At 48.7% G+C, this 27651-nt stretch overlaps 1 protein-coding gene across 1 annotated transcript in view; it reads left to right on the top strand.

The window, feature by feature from the left end:
• Nucleotides 1-27651, top strand: part of WDR31 (WD repeat domain 31) — a 207905-nt gene that overhangs the window by 19007 nt on the left and 161247 nt on the right. The window contains exon 4 of the mRNA XM_086921207.1: nt 26976-27120. Coding sequence (XP_086777333.1) covers nt 26976-27120 — 145 coding nt within the window. The remainder of the gene's footprint in view (nt 1-26975; nt 27121-27651) is intronic.

Genomic DNA, 27651 nt, shown 5'->3' with positions numbered 1-27651 from the left:
GTGGTTATCACCTCTCTCCTGAAACCTGGTAAGGAACCCACCTCCTGTGACTCTTACCGTCCACTCTCCCTTCTGAACTGTGATGTGAAGATCCTCACCAAGATTCTTGCCACGAGACTCTCACTGCTCATGACTAGAATTGTCCTGCCCGACCAATCTGGATTCGTGGCGGGTAGGTCTACTTCCCATAATCTCCGCACCCTTTTCTCCCTGCTTCGCTCGGTCCATCCTGATGTCCCTGTGGCGGCTGTTTTCCTGGACGCTACCAAGGCGTTCGACTCTGTCGAATGGCCCTACCTCTTCTCGGTCCTGGCCAGAATGGGTTTCCCTAAACTGTTCTTAGCCTGGGTGCGCCTCCTATACACGGATCCCACGGCGAGAGTACTGATAAATGGGAAACTATCGCCACCCATCCACCTTACGAGAGGCACCCGCCAGGGATGCCCGCTCTCACCTCTATTATTCGCTATTGCGGTTGAACCACTAGCGTGCCGCCTGCGCCAGTTACACCGAGCGGGAGCGGTACAATGCTTGCAGCGGCAAATCGATGTGTCCCTCTATGCGGATGACATCACACTATACGTCAAATTCCCGGATCTACACCTTAACCCCCTACTTCGTGAGTTCGTCCTTTTTGGAGGAATGTCAGGTGTTCACATCAACTGGTCTAAATCGCAATTTTTTCCCCTTACGGATGCGATACGCGACTTCCCACTAGATTACCCGTTGGTGTGGTGCCGAGATGATCTTCGCTACCTGGGGATCCGTGTGGCGCAAGATAAGGATGAGACGCTCCGCTCCAATTATGGAGTAGCCATAACCAAACTGACTGCCTCCGTCGATAGGTGGATCACGTTGCCTCTCTCCATGGCTGGCAGGGCCTCCCTCATAAAAATGGTAACATTGCCCCGTTTCCTGTACCTTTTCCTCAATATCCCCTACTACCCTGGTGCCTTCTTTTTCAAGACACTCCGCGCGGAACTGCGCAGACTATTTTGGGGTGGCAAATCTCCCCGATTAAAATGGTCCACATTGACCCTTCCCTATGACCAAGGCGGTTTCGACATCCCTGATTTCGAAACATACTATCTGTGCGCACAGGCGCATTTTGCCTACCACTGGATGGCTCCTACTCCTTTCATGCCACACATAGCGGTGGAAGACTGGATAGTACACCCACTTCCGTTGAATGGCCTGATACACTGTCCCGAGACTTCCATCACTACTTCGAATACCTCGGTCTCCTGCACACTAGATGCGTGGCGACGCATCGCTCGGCGGCTGCTCTGCACACTGCCCTACTCCCCTAGACTTCCTCTTACCTATCACCCGCAGCTTGCCTTGTTATCGGAACTGGGGTTCCGGCAGCTCTGTGACAGGCTCCATATCACCTGCTGGGGAGATCTGTTTCACAACAGACTTTTAAAATCGGCTGATCTATTTTTCAAAACGCAAGCACACACGCCCCTTGAACTCTTTTACTATATTCGACTGCGCGCTGGGATGCGAGACATCCTTCCCGATTACCCTGCTGAGCTTGCGAACTTGCCACCGCTACACTACCTTTTGGAGTCACAGGATGGGACCCATTTGGTCTCTGGGCTCTACCGCCAATATCGCGGAGCTGCTCCTTTACCGATCTCTGCTGCCCGATCGCACTGGTCAGCGGAACTCGACACTGATGTCTCGGACGGCCAATGGAAGTACTGCTGTACATTGACTTCCCGCATTGCTGCCAGCTGCAGGTTAAAAATTATACATTATAAATTCCTGCAGAGGATATATTACACACCGGTCCGGAAATACAGGTTCGGGCTGGCCGATAGTGATCGCTGTGAACGGTGTCGAGCCGAACATGCTGACTTTCTCCACTTGGCATGGTCCTGCCCCCAGATTGCTGACTACTGGCGACAGGTCATCGAGGCTGTTGCGGAGATGGTGGATGAGGAGATTCCTGCGGACCCTCTGGTAGCCATCCTTGGATATACCAAGCACTTATCTAAGGGATGCAGAAAATTCGCCGACATAGCATTCCTCTTGGCCAAGCGACGTGTTGCTTGCCGTTGGAGCAGGGGCAGAGCGCCCAAGTTCAGAGACTGGCTAACTGACTTAACATATTGCCAAGACCAACACACCACTTTTTCTGAATTATTGCCTCTCTCAAGTAGACCTAGGAACATTTGGGATCCACTGGTACACTACTTGCTTAAACGCTCAGACGATGATGCGCAATCGGGTGATGAGCCTCCCACTTCCCAATCACAATAACATTTTCTTTCTACATTTTGATTCGAGACCATGGAAGAAGCGTGCTGCCTTCCTCCACTTGACGGGCCTCTCTACCCCTGCTGTCTCCTCATAGAGTGAATGGCCCCTGCCTAAACAGTGCTGCCCTCTCGCCCCTTTCTGTGCCTATACTCCCTCCCTGCCATGTAGACGAAGGGCCCCCCCCCCCTCTGGGGAGAACTATCCTGCATACTCCGTAGATTCTGGCACTGCCACCCCACGAACTGCAACTATACTAGGAATTTGAGCCCGGGACAGTCACCTCCCCACACGACGGCACCTGACAGAGCCGCCACACTACACCACTGCCATACATTATCATCACACAGTCATGCACTACCGCTTAGTTGTAACCTCGTTGGGATGTTCTTTTGGTTCTTATTTTCCATACTACAAAACAGTAGTGAGACTCTTCTCTCGCTCAAAAAAACCTGTTCGACTGCTGCTCATCCTTACTTGGCCTGCTTCACCGGACACCGCTGAGACGCTATATATCTCTGTAATGTGCCGCCGGGCCCCCGGGATGCCGGCTACAAGGCTGTGTATTGTTACTCCTCTATTGCTGCCGGCCTCCGGGTTGTGGGCGCCCCAAGCTGTGTATCCTACTGTACTTTTCTCAATAAAGCAGATTTGAACACCAAAAAAAAGAAAAAAAAACAATGTATAAACTCAACTTTGGCCAAAAGTATATAGGGGGAATGAAAGCGTTATATAAAAACCCAGTCATAAAAGTTAGAGTAGCGGGGGAACAGAGTGAAAATATTAACATCAAACGAGGAACTAGACAGGGCTGCCCCTGTTCACCGTTGCTCTTTGCTTGTTACATTGATTCTTTCATAAGACATATAGAAAGAAATAGGCTCATATGTCCGATCGTATTGAATGGGTATGAGACAAAAATCTTGGGTTATGCAGATGACCTAGTAATTACGCCACCTACCCCAGCAACAGCGTTAGTGGAAATAGAAAAAGAGGCAAAAAAATATGGGCTTTGGTCTGGGTACAAACTAAACCAGACTAAAACACAGATAGTCGTTAACCAATTTGCCATAAGAGATGATGTTAGAGTCATAGATTCGGCTTATAACCATAACATCTAATTTGTCTAAGCTGGTGGAGGAAAACCTCACCCCGGTAATTAGAAAGGCTAAACAAGATCTGGATAGGTTGGATAATTTACATCTTACAATAATTGGACGCTGTAACGTAATTAAGATGATGTTCCTTCCCAAAATGTTATATTTCTTTCGAACGATTCCTTTAATATTTCATAACAACTGGTTTAAAGATATTGAAAGGGTCTGTAATCGATTTATATGGGCAAAAGGTAACACTCGGAGGTCCATAAAAATTATGGCATTATCTAAGGAAAAGGGAGGTTTAGCAGTTCCAGATTTTAAAGGATATTATTCAGCAGCATCTCTACAGTATCTCAGAGGACGTCTTGGGGGGAACACTAACGATAGATGGCGAGACGGACTTGGCATACCAGACACATATGATTTACTAGTAAGAGACTCCAATAAAGGGTTACTTACATTTAAAGAATTCAACTATTACAAAAGAACAAAGTTTAAGGTATTTGCAGCAGCCAAATCGGTATGGTCTATGGTCTGGAAAAAAAATCAAGCTAGGACAGATGAGTTTCTATACACCTCTATATAAAAATGAGCTCCTCCCTGAAGTGTTTCATGATCAAGTCATGAAAAGATGGGATAGTTCTGGGGTCTGTATTATAGGAGACATTATAGATGATACGGGCATAATTTTAAAAGAGAGGATCTGATGGAATATATTCAAAATGAGAAGGGCTGCTCAATCTCACAATTATATGGCGCGCTGAGTGAATGCAAAGAAGACGATAGAACTAAAATCTTTGCTAAATGGAGGACGAAGCTAAACTTAGTGGGAAATGAGGGGGGAAAATCGCTGCAGCTTGCTAATTCTATTGTTAAAGTTGCTAATTTACAAGCACAATGTTATAAAACCTTTCATGAATTATACTACACGCCGCATAAAATAGCACAATGGGGGGGAATTAGTGGAATATCCTGTCCCAGATGTCAAAGTACACAAGCTGACACTATTCATATGTTCTCAGCATGTCCAAAATTAAATCCTTTTAAAAAGGCGATCAAAATATTTTTTAGGGATGAATTAAGGATATCAATTAGCTTAACAAATGAGATTATGATTTTGGGTGTAGGGAGAGACGGGCAGGATATCCCCCATCAAGAATTTATATATATTGCAATGGCCATATCCCGACTTTGTATAGCAACCCTGTGGAAGGATCCTAATCCCCCGTCATTTAACCAATGGCTTATAAGAATGTTATCAATGTACACATTAGAGAAATCATTGTATGAAAAAAAAGGTCGTAAAGCGATGCAATTAGGTAAACGGATCTGGGCACCAGTATAGCATTGGAAATCAAGAATAGAGGGGTAATCTATTCTACAATATCAGTTCATTATATTATAATAATTCTTACTTTTTGTTTTTTGTTTTCATGAATTTCAGCTCGTTTGTGTAAAGACTTATATGATCTGTGAAATTATTTTTTTCTTGTTCATAATGATGCATATCTGCTAAATGAAATGTATATTTGGAATGAAATCATTGACTGTAATCATGTGGAACTGTATTTTCTGATGATGAACAATAAAAAAATAAAAAGTCTGTAGAAGACTTCTTGTAAGAGGGAGGGATTTGTTAGCTTGTGCAGAAGGTGTTAAAGAAGAGCTAATGTCTTTGACAAGAGACAGGGAATTTGATGTGTGAATTGTGGAATGGTCTCAGCTTTGTAATCATTTTGAGCATACAGAAAACCTTCTTTACTATGTCAGTGTTCAAAGAAGTCACCCACTATGAATTGGTACAGGATTTGATTGGACATCAGGTCACTGAGTGGAAAAGAGTTTAGTCTTATCAGTTTTTTTGTTTAAGACTAGGGAAAAGTTTTTGCATTTTTCTTCAAAATTCATGTGGGCTTCATATTGGAAGGAGCATTTGTATTGAGCAATTTTTAGGGCACTTTCTTTTAACTCTGTTGAACTCCGTATTGATGAAAGACAATTTGGCCTTAAGGATAAACCCTTTGTTTTTCTGCTAAATTAAGTACTTGGGGTTTTCTGCAGATGCATAGGGAATTTAGTACCTCTCATTGCCTCTTAGGGCTTCTCACTCCTTGTTAACTGTTCACAGAACCATTGGACTGATATCTCGGCTATCTGCTGTTTAAGCTTTGAGAGGCAAGCTTATCCTTTAGATCTGTTCTATTGATTGTGAATCAGTAGGTTAGTGTGGTGCCCCTGCGCATTGTCGGGATATCATAAAGACACAAGGAGAGTCTACAAGCGAGGATGTCTAGAGTAATAGCATTATATACTACCACCCGTGGTTTGGGTTTTCTCAATTGACCACTGGTCATTTGAGAAGAGGCAGGAGAAAGGCACAATACATCGCACAATAAGTCTACAAGGATCGATAATCCAGAATTTAGAGTACCTTTACTCAAATTTACAAATTACAGAACACAATATCTTTCATGCTTGGCTATAGTGTAAGTATGATGCTAACTGAGACACACAGCAGTCTGTGGACGCAGTTTACCATGAAACAATGAGGTCCGACCGTGTGAAGGAGTGAAGTGGAAATGAACAAGGAACCTTAATTAATTCTGATGGATGAATATGAATTCTTCATGGATTGCTTGCTAATTTGACTTCCTCAATTAATAAACAGCCATAAATGATGAAACACAAGTCCCAACTGAATTTCTTCATTGCTTCTAAAATGAATTGCATGGCAATCATCACAGAAGAAATGCACAACAACAACGTTTCATGTGAGAAGGTCAGCCCTAAAAATTGAAGAACATTGTTCACCAGTTCCTGGTCCTGAGGAGAACCCTGAACTTCTTGGGTTCAAAACGCATTGACAATTCAAAAACCAGTATGGCTGAGATACCCACCACCCCCTCTCAACACAATCCCCAAGAATGGGAATACGGAAACAGTTCTGAACTTATGGAAGGCGGGAGGGAGTTACCCTCCCGGCCGTATTTATTAAAATATGAAACAAAATTAAAACATTAAAATAACAGTTTCATATCATGTACAATTTCATTTCCACATTACGATGTTTAGGCTGACCTTAACACATTTCTAATACAAAGGTTCTCCTAGCCGATACTAACATCCTACAAATGCATTTTCAAATTGAAATTGTACATCCTAACGTTAAGGGCCAACGGCAAGGTCGTAACCGGTGTCAGATCCCTAAACCAGAACTCCCCCCTCACTTGTGAGGGGCGGCCGCACAGAGGACTGCACCTCATGTGCACATACCAATTTCCCTTGTCTTGACGGGGGCCCCTGTTAACTCGACGCCATCTTAATGGTCGTCCGAGGACTCGTGTGAGGTGTCTAGAAGGTAGCGTAGACCCCCCTCCCCACCCCACACAACTTACCACATCTGCCGTCGCAGATGTCCTGGCCCCGGGAAATTCCCAGGAGGGGCCCGTAGCCCCTCCTATCCAGGGAGGGGCCTTGACCGCCTTCCCTTTCCTTTCGGCGTCCCATCCTTAGAAGGGACCGCCTCCCCGTTGAGGGGCCAATGGCCACCTCCCCCCGGGCGCTCCCATCCGTAATGGGTGACGCCCCCCCCCTAGGGATCTTCCAATTACTGCTCACCGATCATGACCTTACCGCCCGACCAAACAATAAATACGACAAACTAATTACTAAATAGGAGAAAGACAATTATCCATTAAGCAATTCAAAGTATGAACTCTCTAAAACATCACTGATCAACTCTGGTGCAACTACTTTTATTTAATAAAATATACCGTAAAGAATTATCCACTTTATTGCATACCGAATCACATTGCATACCGAATCACAACTTTATTCAGAACAACCTGTAAGAAAAACAATTACCACGTCAAATGACTTTATTTCAAAAACAACTTGCTGTCCTCAGGGGCTGGTGGGTGGGTCAAAATTGGCTCTTCGTTCCGTCTCGAGCTCACGTGCAGCGGGGAGGTGCAGCTTCAGAGCACAGGAACAAGAGGATGCTTCCTTGGCTTGTCGCTCCTTTTATCCTTCTTCGGGCGGGCGTAAAACCCGCCTCCACCCGCCTCCGGGGGCGTGGCTGGCGGCTTTAGTGTCTAGGACAACCCACTCTTGGGCGGGAAAAAGCGCGCCCCGGCTACGCCGCTTTGGGCATACCAGCCGAGACTCGCCTCCCGCCCAAGATGGCTTCCCGGGGGGGTCGGGGCACTCCACCATACGTTCGGGGGGACCGAGTGGTCGCCCCTTTCCATATGGCTGAGATACCCGCCACCCCCTCTCAACACAATCCCCAAGAATGGGAATACGGAAACAGTTCTGAACTTTTGGAAGGCGGGAGGGAGTTACCCTCCCGGCCGTATTTATTAAAATATGAAACAAAATTAAAACATTAAAATAACAGTTTCATATCATGTACAATTTCATTTCCACATTACGATGTTTAGGCTGACCTTAACACATTTCTAATACAAAGGTTCTCCTAGCCGATACTAACATCCTACAAATGCATTTTCAAATTGAAATTGTACATCCTAACGTTAAGGGCCAACGGCAAGGTCGTAACCGGTGTCAGATCCCTAAACCAGAACTCCCCCCTCACTTGTGAGGGGCGGCCGCACAGAGGACTGCACCTCATGTGCACATACCAATTTCCCTTGTCTTGACGGGGGCCCCTGTTAACTCGACGCCATCTTAATGGTCGTCCGAGGACTCGTGTGAGGTGTCTAGAAGGTAGCGTAGACCCCCCTCCCCACCCCACACAACTTACCACATCTGCCGTCGCAGATGTCCTGGCCCCGGGAAATTCCCAGGAGGGGCCCGTAGCCCCTCCTATCCAGGGAGGGGCCTTGACCGCCTTCCCTTTCCTTTCGGCGTCCCATCCTTAGAAGGGACCGCCTCCCCGTTGAGGGGCCAATGGCCACCTCCCCCCGGGCGCTCCCATCCGTAATGGGTGACGCCCCCCCTAGGGATCTTCCAATTACTGCTCACCGATCATGACCTTACCGCCCGACCAAACAATAAATACGACAAACTAATTACTAAATAGGAGAAAGACAATTATCCATTAAGCAATTCAAAGTATGAACTCTCTAAAACATCACTGATCAACTCTGGTGCAACTACTTTTATTTAATAAAACATACCGTAAAGAATTATCCACTTTATTGCATACCGAATCACATTGCATACCGAATCACAACTTTATTCAGAACAACCTGTAAGAAAAACAATTACCACGTCAAATGACTTTATTTCAAAAACAACTTGCTGTCCTCAGGGGCTGGTGGGTGGGTCAAAATTGGCTCTTCGTTCCGTCTCGAGCTCACGTGCAGCGGGGAGGTGCAGCTTCAGAGCACAGGAACAAGAGGATGCTTCCTTGGCTTGTCGCTCCTTTTATCCTTCTTCAGGCGGGCGTAAAACTCGCCTCCACCCGCCTCCGGGGGCGTGGCTGGCGGCTTTAGTGTATAGGACAACCCACTCTTGGGCGGGAAAAAGCGCGCCCCGGCTACGCCGCTTTGGGCATACCAGCCGAGACTCGCCTCCCGCCCAAGATGGCTTCCCGGGGGGGTCGGGGCACTCCACCATACGTTCGGGGGGACCGAGTGGTCGCCCCTTTCCATATGGCTGAGATACCCGCCACCCCCTCTCAACACAATCCCTAAGAATGGGAATACGGAAACAGTTCTGAACTTTTGGAAGGCGGGAGGGAGTTACCCTCCCGGCCGTATTTATTAAAATATGAAACAAAATTAAAACATTAAAATAACAGTTTCATATCATGTACAATTTCATTTCCACATTACGATGTTTAGGCTGACCTTAACACATTTCTAATACAAAGGTTCTCCTAGCTGATACTAACATCCTACAAATGCATTTTCAAATTGAAATTGTACATCCTAACGTTAAGGGCCAACGGCAAGGTCGTAACCGGTGTCAGATCCCTAAACCAGAACTCCCCCCTCACTTGTGAGGGGCGGCCGCACAGAGGACTGCACCTCATGTGCACATACCAATTTCCCTTGTCTTGACGGGGGCCCCTGTTAACTCGACGCCATCTTAATGGTCGTCCGAGGACTCGTGTGAGGTGTCTAGAAGGTAGCGTAGACCCCCCTCCCCACCCCACACAACTTACCACATCTGCCGTCGCAGATGTCCTGGCCCCGGGAAATTCCCAGGAGGGGCCCGTAGCCCCTCCTATCCAGGGAGGGGCCTTGACCGCCTTCCCTTTCCTTTCGGCATCCCATCCTTAGAAGGGACCGCCTCCCCGTTGAGGGGCCAATGGCCACCTCCCCCCGGGCGCTCCCATCCGTAATGGGTGACGCCCCCCCCTAGGGATCTTCCAATTACTGCTCACCGATCATGACCTTACCGCCACAGGCCGGATAGTTGACCGGCTATCCGAACCCCCACAAAACTCCTACCTAAAGGTCATGCTGTAAACTCTTTAACCAGGCTACGAGGTCTCCTATGAGTAAAGAATTCCCCACCCGGGACAAATGGACCCCATCTTCTAGATACATATGGTCCCCCCTGATACATCCATGAGGAATCGAATGCAATGTACTTGTACGGAACAGTCTACCAAGCTTGTTATTTACTTTCTTCACAGAATGATTTATAGCAGACACAGAATTAGCCCCCCGCCACACCTTTCGTGGAATCATATGGGACCATGCAATCGTGCACCCCGGAACCCTTCTCGCCAACCAACTTACAGTGGACAATATCAACTCGAGAAGTACCCGTCGACCAGTGGTCACCAAATCATTGCCCCCAAGATGCACTATGATTATAGCTGGCGGTGACCTTGTCCGCCCTAACAAACCCTCCATAAAAGTTTGAAACTGGTCAATACAGAGCCCGCCCCTTCTGTAGAAGGTCACCCTGTACCCGTATTCCCCAGCTATGTGAACCATGTCACCTGCTTTGAATACGTCCGCGGCACGCCTCACGTATGAGTAGCCCACGACCCACACCACTTTTTCCTCAGCCGGTGATCTTTGACCGCTGGTTCCCAGGTGTCGGGTCGACTGCACAGTCCGCCCCGCCTCGTAAGCTTGCGAAACTGTAAACCAAACAAAAACAAGAAGCGTGAGTACATGATATCAGCTTCACAACATGTGCAACCGCACATACCTTTTGTAACAATTCGAGGACCAACGCCCCAACTGTTTCACTTTTTCCACACTCAGACCCCTGGCTGTAGCCTCTGTAGCAGCCCCTATCCGGAAGGAATGGGTCCCAAACTCGCCCGGGTTCAAGCCCGCGGCCAAAATTGCCATTGCCAGCACCCGCTGGAACTGAAACCTCGTCAGTGGGGTGGCATCAGCGTGTCTCAGCAAGGTCCCCCCCCATGATGCCGCCCTCTGCGCCAAATACTCCTCAACGCATGCAACAGGGCACATGGGAGATCCGGGAATCCGCTGGACCACTACACTGTCCCCGATCGCTCCCTGATCGGTCTTGGTCCTGGCAAACGAGACAATCATCGTCTCCCCCTTAACTTGAACGTGCTCTCGGCACAGTCCACCCCCCGTATCCTGCTTGTTCTTTGCTACCAGTTCGCTTACCCGCATAGCCCCATGGAATGCTAATGCAAAAGCGGCCCGAAATAACACTGTCTCTGAATGAGATGAACATGTCGCAGGGAGTACGGACAGAAACAGGGCCAACCTTTCCAGACCTATCGGGTGCCTTTCATCTACTCTGCGACCCTCAAGGCGTTGCCACCCACGCAGCGCTTTCTGTACTACAAAAGACGCCGTGGGGTCCTGGATACCATGAGCCCGTGCCATAAAAGAAATGGCGGCCCGATGCCTCTGGGCCGTAGCTACCGATTTGCCTGCCTGATGTAATGACAGCAAAAATTTCAAGACATACTCTTCTTGGCCCCACAGCTCCCCCCTAGCAGAACCCAAAAAGGACCAATAGGAACGGAACGCCCCTTCATATGCCTTCCTTGTCCTGGGTGCTAAACTCTCTCCCACGAGGTTTTGTAGTTCGGGGCACCGAGAGACCAGAGAGCTTCGGGAAATGGTGCCGCCACCGGGTCCGCTGTGGGCAGAAAACCCCAGAAGGCCTGCATACGGAAACGAGAAAGCGCATCAGCAGCCTGATTCAGCACCCCTGGCACATGTCTTGCCCTAAAGAGCACGTTCAATTGCATACATAGCAAGTCAAGTCAAGTCAAGTCAGGGAATTTATATAGCGCACTACATACCCAGAGGGTCTCAAGGCGCTTAGAAAGGGGAGGAGGATTACTTGTCAAATATCCACGTTTTAAGTTGCTTTCTGAATGCTAGGTGGTTCTGGGTCAGGCGAAGGTAAGCGGGGAGTGAGTTCCATGTTTTAGCAGCCAGGTATGAGAAGGATCTGCCTCCCATGGTGGTCTTGTTGATGCGAGGTACAGTGGCGAGGGCTTGGCTGGAAGAGCGTAGTTGGCGGGAAGGGGTGTAGAAGGACAGTCGTGAGTTGAGGCATTCTGGTCCGATGTCGTAGAGTGATTTGTGTGCGTGGGTTAGCAGTCGGAAAGTGATTCTCTTATTGACGGGTAGCCAGTGGAGGTCTTTAAGGTGACCAGAGATGTGTTCGTTGCGTGGGATGTCTAATATGATCCTGGCTGAGGCGTTTTGGATTCGTTGGAGTTTCTTCTGGAGTTTGGCGGTAGTGCCTGCGTAGAGGGTGTTTCCGTAGTCCAGTCGGCTCGTGACCAGAGCATGGGTGACTGTTTTCCTTGTTTCGGTGGGGATCCAGCGAAATGTTTTTCTGAGCATGAGAAGAATGTTGAAGCAGGAAGAGGATACGGCGCTGACTTGTCTGTTCATTGAGAGTGAAGAATCCAGGATGATGCCTAGGTTCCGTGCGTGGTCTGTCGGGATGGGTGCTTTTCCGAGGGCTTCCGGCCACCAGGAGTCGTCCCATGCAGAGGGGGAGGTACCTAAGATGAGGACTTCTGTTTTGTCTGAGTTCAGTTTCAGACGGCTTTGTTTCATCCATTCGGCAACTTCTTTCATTCCTTCGTGTAGGTTAGTTTTGGCGGTGCTGGGGTCATTGGTGAGAGAAAGGATTAGTTGAGTGTCATCCGCGTAAGAGATGATGTTGAGGTTGTGTTGGCGGGCGATGGCCGCGAGGGGGCTCATGTATACGTTGAAGAGGGTGGGGCTGAGTGAGGATCCTTGTGGTACGCCACAGATGACTTCAGTGGCCTCGGACTTGAATGGTGGGAGGCGGACTCTCTGGGTTCTTCCGGTGAGGAACGAGGTGATCCATTCAAGTGCTTTTCCTTGGATTCCGATGTTATTGAGGCGTTGTAAAAGGGTGTGGTGGCAGACTGTGTCGAATGCTGCAGAGAGGTCGAGGAGGATGAGGGCGACTGTGTCTCCATTGTCCAGTAGAGTTCGAATGTCGTCTGTTGCTGCGATGAGGGCGGTCTCAGTGCTGTGTTTTGCTCGGAAGCCAGATTGTGAGGAGTCGAGGGATTTGTTGGCTTTGAGGAAGGCGGCGAGCTGGTTGTTGACAGCTTTCTCGATGACTTTAGCCGGGAATGGAAGGAGCGAGATGGGGCGGTAATTTTTGAGTTCGGTGGGGTCCGCTGTGGGTTTTTTCAGGACAATTTCTTTGAGCAATCTCAGAATCCATTTGCATCGTGCTGCCTGACTATTGATACACTCAACCACGGTCATGTTATCAGACCAGAACACCACAGAGTGATCCCGAAACCCCTCAGGCCATGTTTTCAAGGCCACTAGGATGGGGAACAGTTCGAGAAAACCGATGTTACCTGTAAGCCCACACTCGTGCCACCATGACGGCCATGTTTGAGCTGACCAGTGATTACCAAATATGGCGCCAAAGCCTATACTCCCTGCCGAATCTGTCCACAACCCCAACTCCTCGGAGGACACCGCCGGCTTGTTCCAGACAACCCGACCATTGAAATCCGCCAGGAATGCCAACCAAATGCGCATGTCCTGGCGAATCTCTGCCGAGAGCCTCGTGCGGTGGTGCCCCTCTTTAAGACCGACCATGGCTTGTGCAATCGAGCGGGAAAAAGGGCGCGCCATTGGTATCACTCTAAGGGCAAAATTCAACTGACCCACAGCCTGCTGTAATTGATGCAAATTTACCTTATTCTCGCTAATACATGTTTCAAGCGAGGCCCTGAATTTCATTACCTTTTCTTTGGGCAACCGGAAGCAACCTTCTTCTGAATCGAGCTCTATTCCAAGAAACTCGAGCGAAGTAGATGGCCCCACAGTCTTACCTGGCGCCAATGGCACACCAAACTGACTCATCAGACCACAGAATTCATTTAAAGCTTGTGCACATTCCGAGTCCCCGGCTGCCCCCAGGAACAGAAAATCGTCAAGATAATGCATAACATGCTGAAACCCCGTCATTCTTGTGGATGTCCATTGCAAAAAACTACTGAATTTCTCAAAATACGCACATGATATGGAGCATCCCATTGGCATACATTTATCCATGTAATAGCGTCCCTGAAACATGAATCCTAGGAGACGCTGATCGTCCGGGTGTACCGGGAGCAACCGGAACGCTGACTCGATGTCTGACTTGGCCATCAGCGCTCCGGGCCCCAGGCGATTCAACATGGCGACAGCCTCATCGAAAGATGCGTACCGCACCGAACAAACTTCCGTGTCTATCGCATCGTTCACCGAAAGACCTCTCGGGGCTGACAAGTTATGTATCAATCTAAACTCACCCGGGTCTTTCTTGGGGACCACTCCCAAGGGTGAACAAACAAAATTAGCAACTGGTGGCATGTCAAATGGTCCAGCGACCCGACCCCGGGTCACTTCCTTCCCAATCTTTGCTTGCACCACCGCCGTATTCTGCAGGACCGACAGTTGGTTCCTACACTGTGATTTACCCTGAAAATTCCCCACTGGAATGCGGAAACCATACGAAAAACCGTCTCGCAACACCCCAGCGGAGACATGATCCGGGTATTCATTGAGCCAAGGAATCATTGCCATGGTATCAACCGGGGTAGGTAGAGGCGCCCCTCGGACTATTTCAGACCTGTTTGGCGCTTCCCCTACTTCCGTTATCACCCGTTTTGGCTCTGCACATGGTCTCGGGATGCGAGGACTGTCCACACCCCCCACACTCGTGCCTAAACTTGCATGACCCCTGGGGCCTTGTACACTTTCCCCTGTTAAAACTCCAGCAGACCCCTTTTTTACCTGTATTGCCATTCGACCTTGAATGGTGCTCGTTACCTGATCCCGCCCGAAAGGGCGCCCCAGATGAGTGGCGGGAGAACTCGCCTCCGTTCCCCCCCAACAATGGCGCCTTTGCCATACCTGATTTCTCCATTTTTTGCCAGGAAATGGAGTCGTAACAATCCCACGTCAGAGATGTGTCGAACTCCTTGGCCTTACGAAAAATATTATCATAACAAAACCACTGATTACCCTCATATGTCTGAGAAAACTCCATAATACGTGTCTGGTACACGGGTAACTCGGCCAACAGTTCAGGCCTCCGTTCCCCCATAATTGCAGTGAATATCCCAAACGCTCTGCCCCAATTACCTATCGTTTCATCGACTCTGAAAGCGGCCATCTTGGCGCGCCAAACACTCGGGTGCAGAAACTCCTTTTGAATTTTCACATGCTCAATCTCGTAATGATCAGTTAATAAAGAAAACATGTTTATATATTTCTCAGCCCATATCCTCTCTTTGATTTCCATCGGAATATGCTGAGCCACTTTCTCCCTTCTCGAGGGTACTGACCCCTCCCCCGCAATCGGCAATAGCTGCTTACCTGAACCGGAAGCTGTGACCGTAGTCGCTGCCGAACTCATGCCCGCTGCGGGTTGTCCTACTGGAGCCTGTGGGGGAACAAAAGGACATGGTGCCTTTGCAGCGTCTCTTGATTGCCGCAACTGCCTCATTACTGCCCTGGCGTCATCTGCCGTTGCCCCCACACTCTCTTTCCCCAACCATGCTGCCAACTGTGCTGCCAGCTCGGGAGGCATATCCTCCCCATTCACCGGGGTGATTACAACAGGAATTGGTCGCCCTTCGTTCGGGACCGGGATCGGCGCCTCAGTCGGCGTATCAGGGTGCGCCGGCGGCGCCTCGGGAACCGGGGCCTCTCCCCCAGTTGCTCCCCTCTTGGCCCTTCTACCTCTCCCGTTAGGGACTACTCCCGGCAATGCTGGTCCGACGACTCGCTTAGGGCCCTCCACACCGTTCATTGCCGCCATCTGTTTCTTCATCTCGGCCATGTCTTTTACGAGCATGCGGAGCATCTGATCGGTACCGACCCGCTTTCCGACCTTCTTGCCCGGCATTGTCCAACGCTGATTCTCTGAAAGAACAAAGACAAAATTAAAACGCTCAAAATTGGCTCTTCGTTCCGTCTCGAGCTCACGTGCAGCGGGGAGGTGCAGCTTCAGAGCACAGGAACAAGAGGATGCTTCCTTGGCTTGTCGCTCCTTTTATCCTTCTTCGGGCGGGCGTAAAACCCGCCTCCACCCGCCTCCGGGGGCGTGGTTGGCGGCTTTAGTGTCTAGGACAACCCACTCTTGGGCGGGAAAAAGCGCGCCCCGGCTACGCCGCTTTGGGCATACCAGCCGAGACTCGCCTCCCGCCCAAGATGGCTTCCCGGGGGGGTCGGGGCACTCCAATATACGTTCGGGGGGACCGAGTGGTCGCCCCTTTCCATTAGTTGTTGTGAAAAAAGGAACTCTGGCACCTAGGGAACTCACTTTCTGAGTAACACATACTCTGGGTCCTCTCTCGTGGCCTGATTCGAAATTGGCATTCCAACCCCTGGTTGTGGTCTATTGAAGGCGCCTGCATTCATATCCTAATCAAATACTGGCTCCTCCTGTCTTCAAAATTTAGAACTGTGACATATTCATATTTTTGAGTCTATGTTTTGTTGATGAAAAATGTCACTGTCACTTTCATATTTTGTTGTATGTGACATAAAACTTCCTTTGTTAGTTGTGTGGGTTCTCAAATTGACTTATTTATTGTGTTTTATGTTGCTTGTTGCTCCAATGTTAATGACCGTTTCAGCAAAAATTACAGAAGTATTATGAAAAAATAAGTTGCAAATAAAATGTGATTAAGCTAATTGAGTTTTGTGACCATGAATTACAAAAAGTTTGTGGTAAATTAATATCAGTACTGGTTTGTTTGCGAGTTTCAAATCTAATAGTGACCTAGCCATGCTGACAATAAATTTGCCCAATATCTTGTTCTTTTGACTGAGACACTAAAGCATCATTTAGACTCGGTTTGGAGCCTTTTTATGTTGAGTTCAGTAATCTGATGAACAAAAGCTCACTGTCCTCAATAAAGTGGTAGATATGAAAGAATTTGGTGGTGATTGGGTCTGCTGTTTTTATTTCCTCCAAAATGAAAATGGGGAATTGATTGTTTATAGATTCTATCGCCCTCCTCTTTACCCCTCTCACTTATGTGATGAGGAGGTGCACAAAGTTCTATCACTGTCCTGTAAGGAATAGGGATCATTCCCTAGCACACTATGGGAAAGTTTTGGAGTCATCAGAAAACCGACAAAGTCGAAAGCGGGAAATCCGGATCTGCACCTGGAGGCCTGGAAAGAAAAGAAGTGAGTCGGAGGGGGAGCCTGGGTATGTGAAGCCCAGAGCCTGCACTCAGAGCGCCCAGAGATGCCGGTGCCCCGCCTGACGGGCCCCAGCGAAGGCTGAGGGCGCCCCGGACCCGGGGAGTGGGAGCGCCCAGGGGCCTCCAGGCCAGAGAGGCAGAACCGACTCCAGCAGCAATCCAGCAGCAGAGCCGGGGGTGGAAAACAGCCAGGCCCCCGAGGGGGCCCTGAGCAGGGTGGGAGGGCGTCACCGATCAGTACAAGGAGGGAAGGGTCTCTGGGAAGACAGTGCAGTCCAGGCAGTAGGGGGAAGGGGCAGTAAATACACTGAGCAGGGTCAGTGAGTCTCTGTGAGGGCAGTAGAGGGTCAGAGAGTCTCTGGGAGGGGGATCAGAGAGTCTCTGAGAGGGCAGTAGAGGATCAGAGAGTCTCTGGGAGGGCAGTAGGGGGTCAGGGAGGAGCTAGGGGCAGTATATACACTGGATGGGGCCAGAGAGTCTCTTGAGAGGGTACTAGGGGCAATATAGACACAGTGGGGTCAGAGAGTGTCTGGAAGAGGCAGTGGCGAAAAGGGCAGTATAGACCCTGAAAATAAATTTAAAAAAAAAAAAAAAAGAGTCCGCACACATGGGTGTTGCTTATGCGCGGCTGCACTCCCTCACTTCCAGGGAGGTAAGATGTCAGTGCAAAGGCGCACAACACCACATAGAAGTGCACTTGAGCACTGTTATGAAAAACATCCCCAGATCGAATCTGGCGCCTGGGAAATATTTTAAGGTGAGAAGTTTGTGCTTAGACAGAGTAGGCACCAGAAAGAGTGTTACCAAATGTAAGTAACTTGTTTATTAGAAGTCTTGTCCTGTACAAGCATTACCTCTGGTACATGTGCAGCGTCGCTCGACAACTGATATATTCAACAGTACTTAGCCACTAGTTGCAGCATACTGGAATATTTCGGCAGGTTTCTGATATACATTAGCTGCATCCTAACCTTTGACAGCAACCTTATATCAACAGCAGCATTGTATATTATTGACAACACCTTGGAATAATTGAACAGAACTAAACAGAATGTTGGAGGACCTCTCGCAAATGATTACAGCAATTTTGGTAATATTTTATTATTAGGAATTCTGATCAGAATTTTAGTTTTGATAGCAACTGGGATGAGCACTGTATCTACATGCAGTGTTTTTTTTAACACAAAACTTGTTTCTGCTACCACAGGAAGTGTGATAGCCATTTTCTCTGGTGAAGCAAAATGCATCGGGCCGTATTGGTCTATATTCTGTTTCACCTGTGCCAAAAATGTGTCTGATAGGGGTTAATCTGAAAGAAACACGTTCGTGATAGATCCCTTACTTTAGAATTACCCCCAGGCGTCAGACTATATCCGGAAAGTTTTTGTTATCAGTACCCCTGTGCGTCGGTAGGTGTCGTCATGCAGCTCCACGTACGTCGTTGGCGTCGTAGTCGCGAGATGACATCGCTGGAGCTACTTAGACGCGCCCATGTGCGCTGACGTCAGTTCTTTCTTTTTTCCGCGCCAACAAGCGCAGATCCCGAGAGAACGGTACCCCCGTCACTTTTTGACTGAGTTATTTTTGGGACTTTTTGTTTTTCGAGTCTTCGACTCCTGGTGTATAGCGATGACCGGTTTTAAGTCTTGTGTGGTATGTCCCTGCACGATGTCGGTGACGGACCTGCATCGTAAATGTCTCTACTGCCTGGGGCGCGACCATGGCTCCGAGTTGTGCCCCGAATGCCGGGCCATGGTTCCAAAAACTTTGCGGGAGCGGTCCCAAAAGTTGCTGGAGGCCTGGGAGTTGGCTCTGTGCCGTTCAAGGTCCCGGTCCCGGGGGAGGTCGAGGAACCAGTCATGGAGCCGACACCAGCATCGATCGACGAAGTCTTCGCACTCGGAGTCAGGTAAGGCGAAGCGCAAGAAGGCGAAGAAGCGTTTTCGCTCTTTGCCTTCCCCTAGCCTGTTGTGCGACACTGCTGAGGGTGCGGGTGGTGCCACCCCGCGGCTCCGGCAGAGCCTAAGCAGTTGCTGATGACCTACCCGCCCTTTCCTGGTCCATTGGCGACTCCGGCCCAGTTGCAGGAATTCCTGTCTGCCATGGCATGAGTCTTTGGGCCTTCGGGCCCCTTCGCCACTCCTTCGAGAACGGCAGGCCCGACTGGGGGTCCTCGCTCTTCTGCGCCATCGGCTCCGACCCGACGTCGTCGACGACTCCTGTCTCGATGCTGAGAGACCGCCATGGACCCATGCATGGATCTCAGCAGATGTCGGTTGGCCTCGTAAAGCCTCCATCGATGGCGCTGACACCGTACCCGGCTTCCATCCCGATGTGGAGATGGTGACGGACCGGTGTCGATTGACGCCCATTCCTACGCCGTTAGGGAATTTCTATCCCTTTCTCCATTTGCCTCCCTCTTTTCCGCCTGTCCGGCAGGTTGGGGAGGACGGGGAGGACTGGGATTGATCTGAGGACCCTCTCGCAGCCCAGTGCGAGTTAGAAACGTACTGGGAAGAGGATTTACAGGATGCAGGTGACTTGGATTTTACTCCAGAACCTGGCACACAGTCTCCTTCTACCGTGACTAAAGAGGAAGGTGGTACATAGTCTGTGGTGTTGCATAGAGCAGCCAAGGCTCTCCACCTCGAGCTCCCTACGGTGGCCATCAGTACTAACCTCCTGACAGAAGTGCTTCGGCCGGCGTCTTATTCTGTGGATCCGCTGCTGCCCTTTAATGACAGACTCTCTGACGTTCTTTTGAGCATCTGGTCCAGGCCCAACACAGGGGCTCCTGTGGATAAGAACGTGGCCCGACGCCATTGCCCAGCCCCGGGCGACCCCATTTTCCTCTCCCAACACCCTACCTCTGAGAGTTTGGCTGTCCAAGCCTCTCCGTCCCCAAGCGCATTCCCTTCTGCACCTCCGGACAGGGAATCCAAGAAACTGGAACAGTGTGGGAAGAAATGTTTTACTTCCGCCAGTTAAGGGCTGCGGTCTGTGAACACCGCATGCCTCTTGGGTCGTTATTCCCATTCTGTGTGGGACACGGTTGCACAGGTGCAGCTTCAGTGTCTGGAGGATGCCCGGGCGGTGCTCTCCAAGCTATTGCTGAGGGGAGAGACGCAGCCAAGTTCACAATTCGTTGTGGCCTTGACACCGCCTTCTCGTTGGGCAGGGCGATTTCCACTACAGTGGTGCTGCGTCGCCACACCTGGCTGAGGACAACTGGCTTTTCCAGGGATGTCCAGACACTTTGATTGACATCCCCTTTGATGGCACTCGCCTTTTTGGTGACAAGTCAGATAGTTCGTTGCAGCATTTTAATGACTCGCGGGCTACAGCCAAGTCCTTGGGTCTTTCGGCCACGAGCACTCCTTCCACTTCTGATTTTCGCTAATTTCGTGGCCAAGGAAGGGGTGCCCAAACACTTTTGTTTCAGAGCCACAGGCCTGCGCAGCAACAGTCTCAGCTCAGCCGTGGACCTGGGACCCGCAGAGGTGGGTCAGGGGCCAGCAGGCGGGTCAGTCCACCACCTCCCCTGCCGCCACTGCCTCCAAACCTTCCTAGTCCGATGTTTCAGGCCCACCAAACGCCAGTGTGTGGCAGGATTCGCCATCACCTCCCCCACTGGCGCACCATCACTTCAGACAGGTGGATGTTACAGATAGTTCAAAGGGGCTACTCCCTCCCCTTCGAGACTACCCAACCAGCCATGCCACCTCAGTTCCCTCGCATATCGGGGGATCACTTGGCACTGCTCCAGCAAGAAGTTGCAGCTCTCTTGGCCAAGGGGGCCATCGATCGCGTTCTGATGCCAAAAGTAGGTCGTGGTTGTTACTCCCACTACTTTCTGGTCCCAAAGAAGGACAATGGCCTGCGTCCTATCTTACACCTTTGGATCGCTTCCTCCGGATGGGGAAGTTAAAGATGCTCACACTGGCTCATGTCTTGTCTGCCTTGAACCCGCAAGACTGGCTGGTAGCGTTGGACTTGCAGGACTCTTATTTTCATTTCCCCATCCTGCCCGCCCACCGGCGTTACCTGCGGTTCACCGTAGGCCACGAGCACTTTCAGTTCACCGTGCTTCCTTTTGGCCTTACCAGCGCCCCTGGGGTGGTTGCAGCTCATCTGTGCAGATCAGGGGTTTCAGTGTTCCCCTATCTCGCCGACTGCTGTTAAAGGCAGGCTCGCCCCAGGCAGTTGTCTCCCATCTCCAGACTACGGCCAACCTCCTGCATGTGCTGGGATTCTCCATCAACATGCCGAAGTCGCACCTAATTCTCTCTCAGAAGCTCCTCTTTATCAGAGCGGTTCTGGACACAGCGCAGTTTCGGGTTTATCCTCCCAAGCAGCGAGTCCGGGACATTCAGGCTATGATCCTGATTTTACAGCACTGGTCCTGGATTTCGGTCAGGATGACCTTGAGGCTGCTGGGCCTCCTGCTTCCTGCTGACCAATCATGCCAGATGGCATATGCAGGCTCTGCAGTGGGACCTGAAGTTCCAATGGGCACACCATCAAGGGGACCTGTCCGAGCACGTCCAGATCTTGGAGGGCACAGCAGTTGCAGTGGTGGCTCATGGACCAACATTGGGTCAGTGGCCTCTCCCTTCCCCAACCGGAGCACACAGATGTGACGGATGCGTCCCTCTTGGGATGGGGCGGCCATATGGGAGAGGCGGAGATCAGAGGCCTCTGGTCTCTGGCGGAGTCTAGGCTCCATATCAATCTTCTGGAGCTCCGGGCGATCCTACTTGCACTGAAGGCATTCCTTCCCTCTGTCAGGGAAGAGTAGTGCAGGTGTTCACAGACAACACTGCCGTCATGTGGTACTGAAACAAGCAACAAGCGGGGGGGTCATGGACCTTATGTCAGGAGGCTCTGCATCTCTGGACATGGCCGGGACGTCAAGGCATTTGCTTGACGGTTCAACACTTGGCAGGTTCTTTGAACGCCAGGGTGGACGAACTCAGCCGCAGGGGCATGATGGATCTCGAATGGCGTCTTCACTCAGAGGTAGCGCAAGGCCTCTTTCAACAGTGGGGAGAGCTTTGGTTAGATCTACCCAAGAGAATGTGCAATGCCATCTCTTCTGTGTGTTGGAATTTCCAAGGCGGCACTCGCTCGGCGACACTTTTCGTCACGAGTGGAGCTGCAGTCTATTGTGCACTTTTCCACCTATACCACTTCTACCCAGAGTGCTGAAGAAGATCAGGAACGACCGGGCCCAAGTCATTCTTGTGGTCGCGGACTGGGCTCGAAGAGTTTGGTATCCTGAGCAACTTCCCCCGATCCAACTGCCTCTTCGGAAGGATCATCTGTCGCAGCAGCAGGGGACGGTACTCCATCTAAACCTATCCAGCCTCCACCTACATGGGTGGAGATTGAGCGGCAACAGTTGATTCCATTTGACTTGCCTCGTGAAGTCTGTGATATCATTCTGGCAGCCAGGTATCCCTCCATCCTCTAAATCAGTATACGCCTGCAGGTGGATACAAATTGTGGCATGGTGCACAGCAGAGGCTTTGTATCCCCTTTCTGCCCCTCTTTCAGAAGTCCTTTTGTTCCTTCTTTCTCTGGGAACTATTAAGGGCTACCTTTCTGCAGTTTCGGCCTTTCTCAGGCTCCCTGATCAGCCTTCTCTTTTCAAGTCCCCTGTTGTAAGTAGATTCCTCAAAGGCATTTCACACCTTTTCCCTCCTATTCCGTTTGTAATGCTGCAGTGGGACTTTAATCTGGTTCTTACTTATTTGATGTGCGCTCCTTTTGAGTCACTTCACAACTGTCCTCTTCGTTTATTGACTTTGAAGACTGCTCTCCTGGTTGCCATCAACACCGCTAGGCGCGTGAGTGAGCTCCAGGCTCTTTCCTGTAAGCTTCCTTTTCTGTCGTTTCATCCGGACAAGGTTGTGCTTCTCACTCTTCCTTCCTTCTTGCCAAAGGTTGTCACTGCCTTCCACATCAGGCAACTATCACCTTGCCCACTTTCTTTCCACCTCCGCACCCTTCCAGAGAGGAAGAGAGGCTCCACCGTCTGGGCCCAAAACGTGCACTCTCATTTTACCTGAATCGTGCACAACCGTTCCGGGTGGATGACCAGCTCTTTGTTGGCTACGTAGGCACCAAAAAAGGCTGAGCTGTACACAAAATGACTATCTTCAGCTGGGTCGTCCTCTGTATAAAACCCTGTTATTCTCTTGCTAAATAGGAACCTCCGGTGGGGTTGCGTGCCCATTCTACCAGGGCGACAGCAGCTACTACTGCATTGGGACGGGGTGTCCCCCTGCAGGACATCTGTCAGGCAGCCACGTGGGCCTTGCTGCACACTTTTACTAAGCATTATTCCCTTGACACTCCAGTCCGGAGAGACGGCTTCTTTGGCCGTTCTGTCCTACGTGACTTTCTGGTGTGATCTTGGTTCGCTGACCCACCACCGGGGTTGGTATTGCTGGGGTATCTATTCTAAGGTAAGGAATCTATCACTAACGTGTTTCTTTCAAATGAACAAGTTACTTACCTTTGGTAACGATATATCTGTAAGAAACATTAGTTAGTGATAGATTCCTTACCACCTCACCCATCCTCCCCGTTCTTCGAACTGATTTTTAGGGTTAAGGTCATCCCTTTCAGGGCTCTAGTTTCAATTTTCCCGTAGTCCAGGCGGCTGGTGACGAGGGACTGGGTGACCATTTCTCTGGTTCCAGTGGGGATCCAGCGGAAGATCTTACGGAGCACGCGAAGAGTGTTAAAGCAGGAGGAGGTAACGGCGTTAACTTGCATGGCCATCGTGAGGGAGGAGTCAAGGATGTAAGGATTGTAAGTTGCAACTCGCAATTTGCGACTTGCATTCAAGCGCAAATTGCAAGTCGCAATTTACACTCGTCGTACATCTGGCCCTTAGTCTTTTGGATTTTTTGTAAACAAGTTCCTGCTTAGCTAACTGACTAGATTACAGATAATAACGTGCTAAGCCATTATCAATCAGGTTTTAGAGCAAGAAATATAACCATGGACCAGGTTTTTAACTTTCTCATGACCAAATAGAGAGCAGTGGACATCAGTGGGGGGAATAATCTTTATGTCGCCTTAGTCGACCCCTGTACTGCCTTTGACTTGGTCGCTAGTACAAGATTATGGGCGGTGCTAGCTAATAAGTGAGTCCCATGCGACGTTTTTAAGATTGTAACTCACTTACATGAGGACAATTATGTACAGGTTTGATGGGTTCCATATGGCGAACGTTTGGGCAAAATCGATGTAAATAAAGGAGTTCGCCAGGGCTGTGTTTTGGCTTCCACATTTTTCCTACTTTTAATTGATGGCTACATTGGTTTCCTGGCTAATTGTGAAAATGATGCACCAACTTTAGTAATTTGATGGATACAAGCGTTAATTTTTGCAAATGATGCCTTTCTTATCTCAAATTCTCCTAAAGGCCAGGAAACCCTGTCCAAATCATGGGATAGAAATGAATGCGCTGAAAACTAAATTCATGGTCTTCTATAGATGGAAAAACTATATAGGGAACATTAGACTGGGCAAGAATGTCCTTGGAAGGGTAAAATAATCTGATTACCTAGGACTTGGGTTATCTGATTCTAGTTCATGGGCATCCTAAATTATTAACAGATCTCTTTTGAATAAGCACGGGTCCTCATCGATAGGGCATCCTTTTATCCGATTTCCCGAGCTATTGCAATCTACAAAGCCTAAGTTATAAACACAGAACCCTGGGGATATTGCTATGTAGCAAACAATGGGATAGACAAGAACAACTTTATCAGGTCATTTCTGAATTTATGGTAGGACACTCCACTACTGTCACTAAATCTTGACCTCGCCCTGAAGTCCTTTGCAAACCTGGCAAAATTAAGGCCCGTCCTCTACTTGCTTTATATCTGAAGTACCCACGAGTGGAAGCGTATAGAAACACGCTTTGCCATTAGTTGTTTAATGCTTGCAGGATTCCTTGGTTGAAATGTGCGAAGTTTTTTCAGCTTGTTCTAGGCCTAAGTGACTGCTGGTACAACCATTCGTCATGCCAACTCTGGTCAGTACTATTAAGGGAAGGTATTGGGCAATTTGATGGAACAAAGATAATCCTTAGACTCCCTTGGTTGGACCACAACTTTTTTGTCCCATAAATGTGTATTTCGGTTTGAGGAATTCTTAGATCACATTTCCCATCGTTCTTGTGATCACTCTACGTGAAGTTGAGATATGTCCGTTCTACCAAATAGCACTTTTACATCATCTTGGTCGGCTTCTGCTATTAAGTCTAATATGTGCCCAGCATGATGTTGCTCCGTTGTATCTCAGGAACGCTTGTAGCTCTTCTGTACTGCTTACTTAAAACCTGGAGCTAGATGGATTGTGCCTCTGTTTTAGTTATCAAGGGTATCCAATCAGGTTAATGCATTGAGATTCTGTAAATTTGACACCACTGTGCTCGTGGAGTTTGCTGTTTCTGAGTTTTTATATGCAGCATGGCTCATAAGATTGAAAACTTTCAGTAACGCCAACTCTTTGTTTGGCCACCAATTGTAAGCTCAGTATATAATGATTTTAATACCTTTTGTAACATTTTGATGGTTTTTTATGTTTGATGTTTTATATAAATGCCAATTGTGTTTTGTTGATGGATTTTTATTACCCAATCTGACAATAAATGGTGATATTGAATGACAAGCTATAGCCAGGATCTTTGTAAAGTTCCACCAAATTGGCACACAGTATATTCTCCTAATGTAATTATGTTGTACTTTATCACTATCTGGCAGCAGACAGCTATAGCTGTCTGCTGTGAGTCCTCATGTGATCGTTACGGGACCACATCATTTTGCTGATAGTTACTATGTGCCATTGACTTTCTGGGTTTGGTTATGCGGAAAGTAGAACCTTACTTCACACACTGCCAGTGGAGATTTGCCAGTGGTAGAGTTGTCTTCTCCAGTCTTGGCAAAGTCTTCACAGCAGAAGTGTACAGCCCTCAAGCTGCACTTGCCCAATCCTCTCCTGTTAAATGCACTAAACAGAGCTCTTCACACAGTGCCATCTGGGTGCATTGACTTTGTCAATGCTTGTTTTGTTAAGTCACCTTAGAATTATTGCATTCATTCAGATGCTGAAGAACACATATTGTATTTCATTTTCAAACATTCTACATGTATTTGTGAATTGTTACCAGGTGTTTTATTACACAGGTAAGTAAATTGGTTTGGACTACTTTCTAAGTATGCATGTGTGTATGCATATGGTATTTCTATGGCACATCTAGCTAAAAGCAAGCAGAGCGCTTCACATGGTCAAAGACAATGTCTTTTTTATATAGATCTCTGATCAGTTGTTACAAATTTTGTATGAATAAATAACAGGATGCTTGCATATCTCTTAACATTTGCTCTTTCAGGCCATTAATAATGGATACCACGTCACTCCCTTCTCCCAGGTCACTGAAAAATTACATTGAAAAACATTGATCACTCTAAATCACATTTAGTAACAAGATTTTGGAGGATAGTGAGCTGTAGAAACCACATTATGTCTTGTGGCACACATGTAACCTTTATCATTTACATAAGGGCTCCACAGCACTCCACAAAAGACAGTCATTGCAAACCCTTACCATGGCACAAGCTCTAGAATATGCACATTAGAGTAGACAACTAAGGCTTCCACATACCACAGGAGTATGATTTGAAGTCACGGTGCTGAGAGCACACCAGGGGATGATCTGTATACTATTACACCCTCACTGGCACCAAGTAATGTTTATCCATCTGACTCTGGAGTTCAGGCATTCAGCATCGGGTGAAGCTTCTTCACTGAACCTTGCTTCTCAACAAATAGAATAATTATTGTTTGTTGTGCCTCTTCTACCTGCCCAGCAGCCCCACCACCCTCTGAGTGGTGAGATGTTGATCAGTTGTTGCAGATCAGCATTCTGATGCTTGTGTTCCTATGTTCTGCAGGTGGCCTCAGTCTTTGGCTCCAACAGACTCTTCAGCGCATCCCGCGATAAGATGGTAATAATGTGGGAGGTGCACGGAAAATCAGGACCAGCGCAGACATTCCTTGGGCACCATTTAGTTGTGACTGGACTGACAGTGAGCCCAGGTAATGTTCCATGTTATCTGTATTCAGTGAGTGAGTGTCATGCATTCACAGTTCTGAGATTTATATCTCGCCAAAGATGGTTTATGGTAAGGCAAAGACAAATAGTCGCTCTCATGTACTGTGTGTGCTGGATAAAAATGACCAGTGTACACCAGATGAAAACAGATGTGAGTGTTCAGACTTTTGCTCCATAGAAGAAGGCTACTTCCCTGGCCCCTCATCATAAAGGATGCAGAATAGAAGGAATGTGGTGTGGGTAAGCTCTGAATGGATAGCATTCAAGCCTCAGAGTCCCTAGATTTGGATGCTGAGCAGATAGATTAATAGTTTAGACAGAGGCAAATGTTGCATTGGTCTTGCATCACTAGCTCCCTTGCTTTTATGCACCCAGACAGGTCATGTATTATTTCTTTACATTCAGTGCTGCCTGTGTGTACACTGCACACGTCATTACTTGTTTGCACTCTAAAGATATAAGAGGAAATATGAGGATGGGATTATGTTTTTAACACGATAGCTCAATACTCATTT

Source organism: Lissotriton vulgaris, chromosome 5 (genome assembly GCF_964263255.1).
Source record: "Lissotriton vulgaris chromosome 5, aLisVul1.2, whole genome shotgun sequence".
NCBI classification, from domain to species: Eukaryota; Metazoa; Chordata; class Amphibia; order Caudata; family Salamandridae; genus Lissotriton; species Lissotriton vulgaris.
Note: the sequence above shows the minus strand (reverse complement) of the source record. Positions and strands in the feature narration are given on the sequence as shown.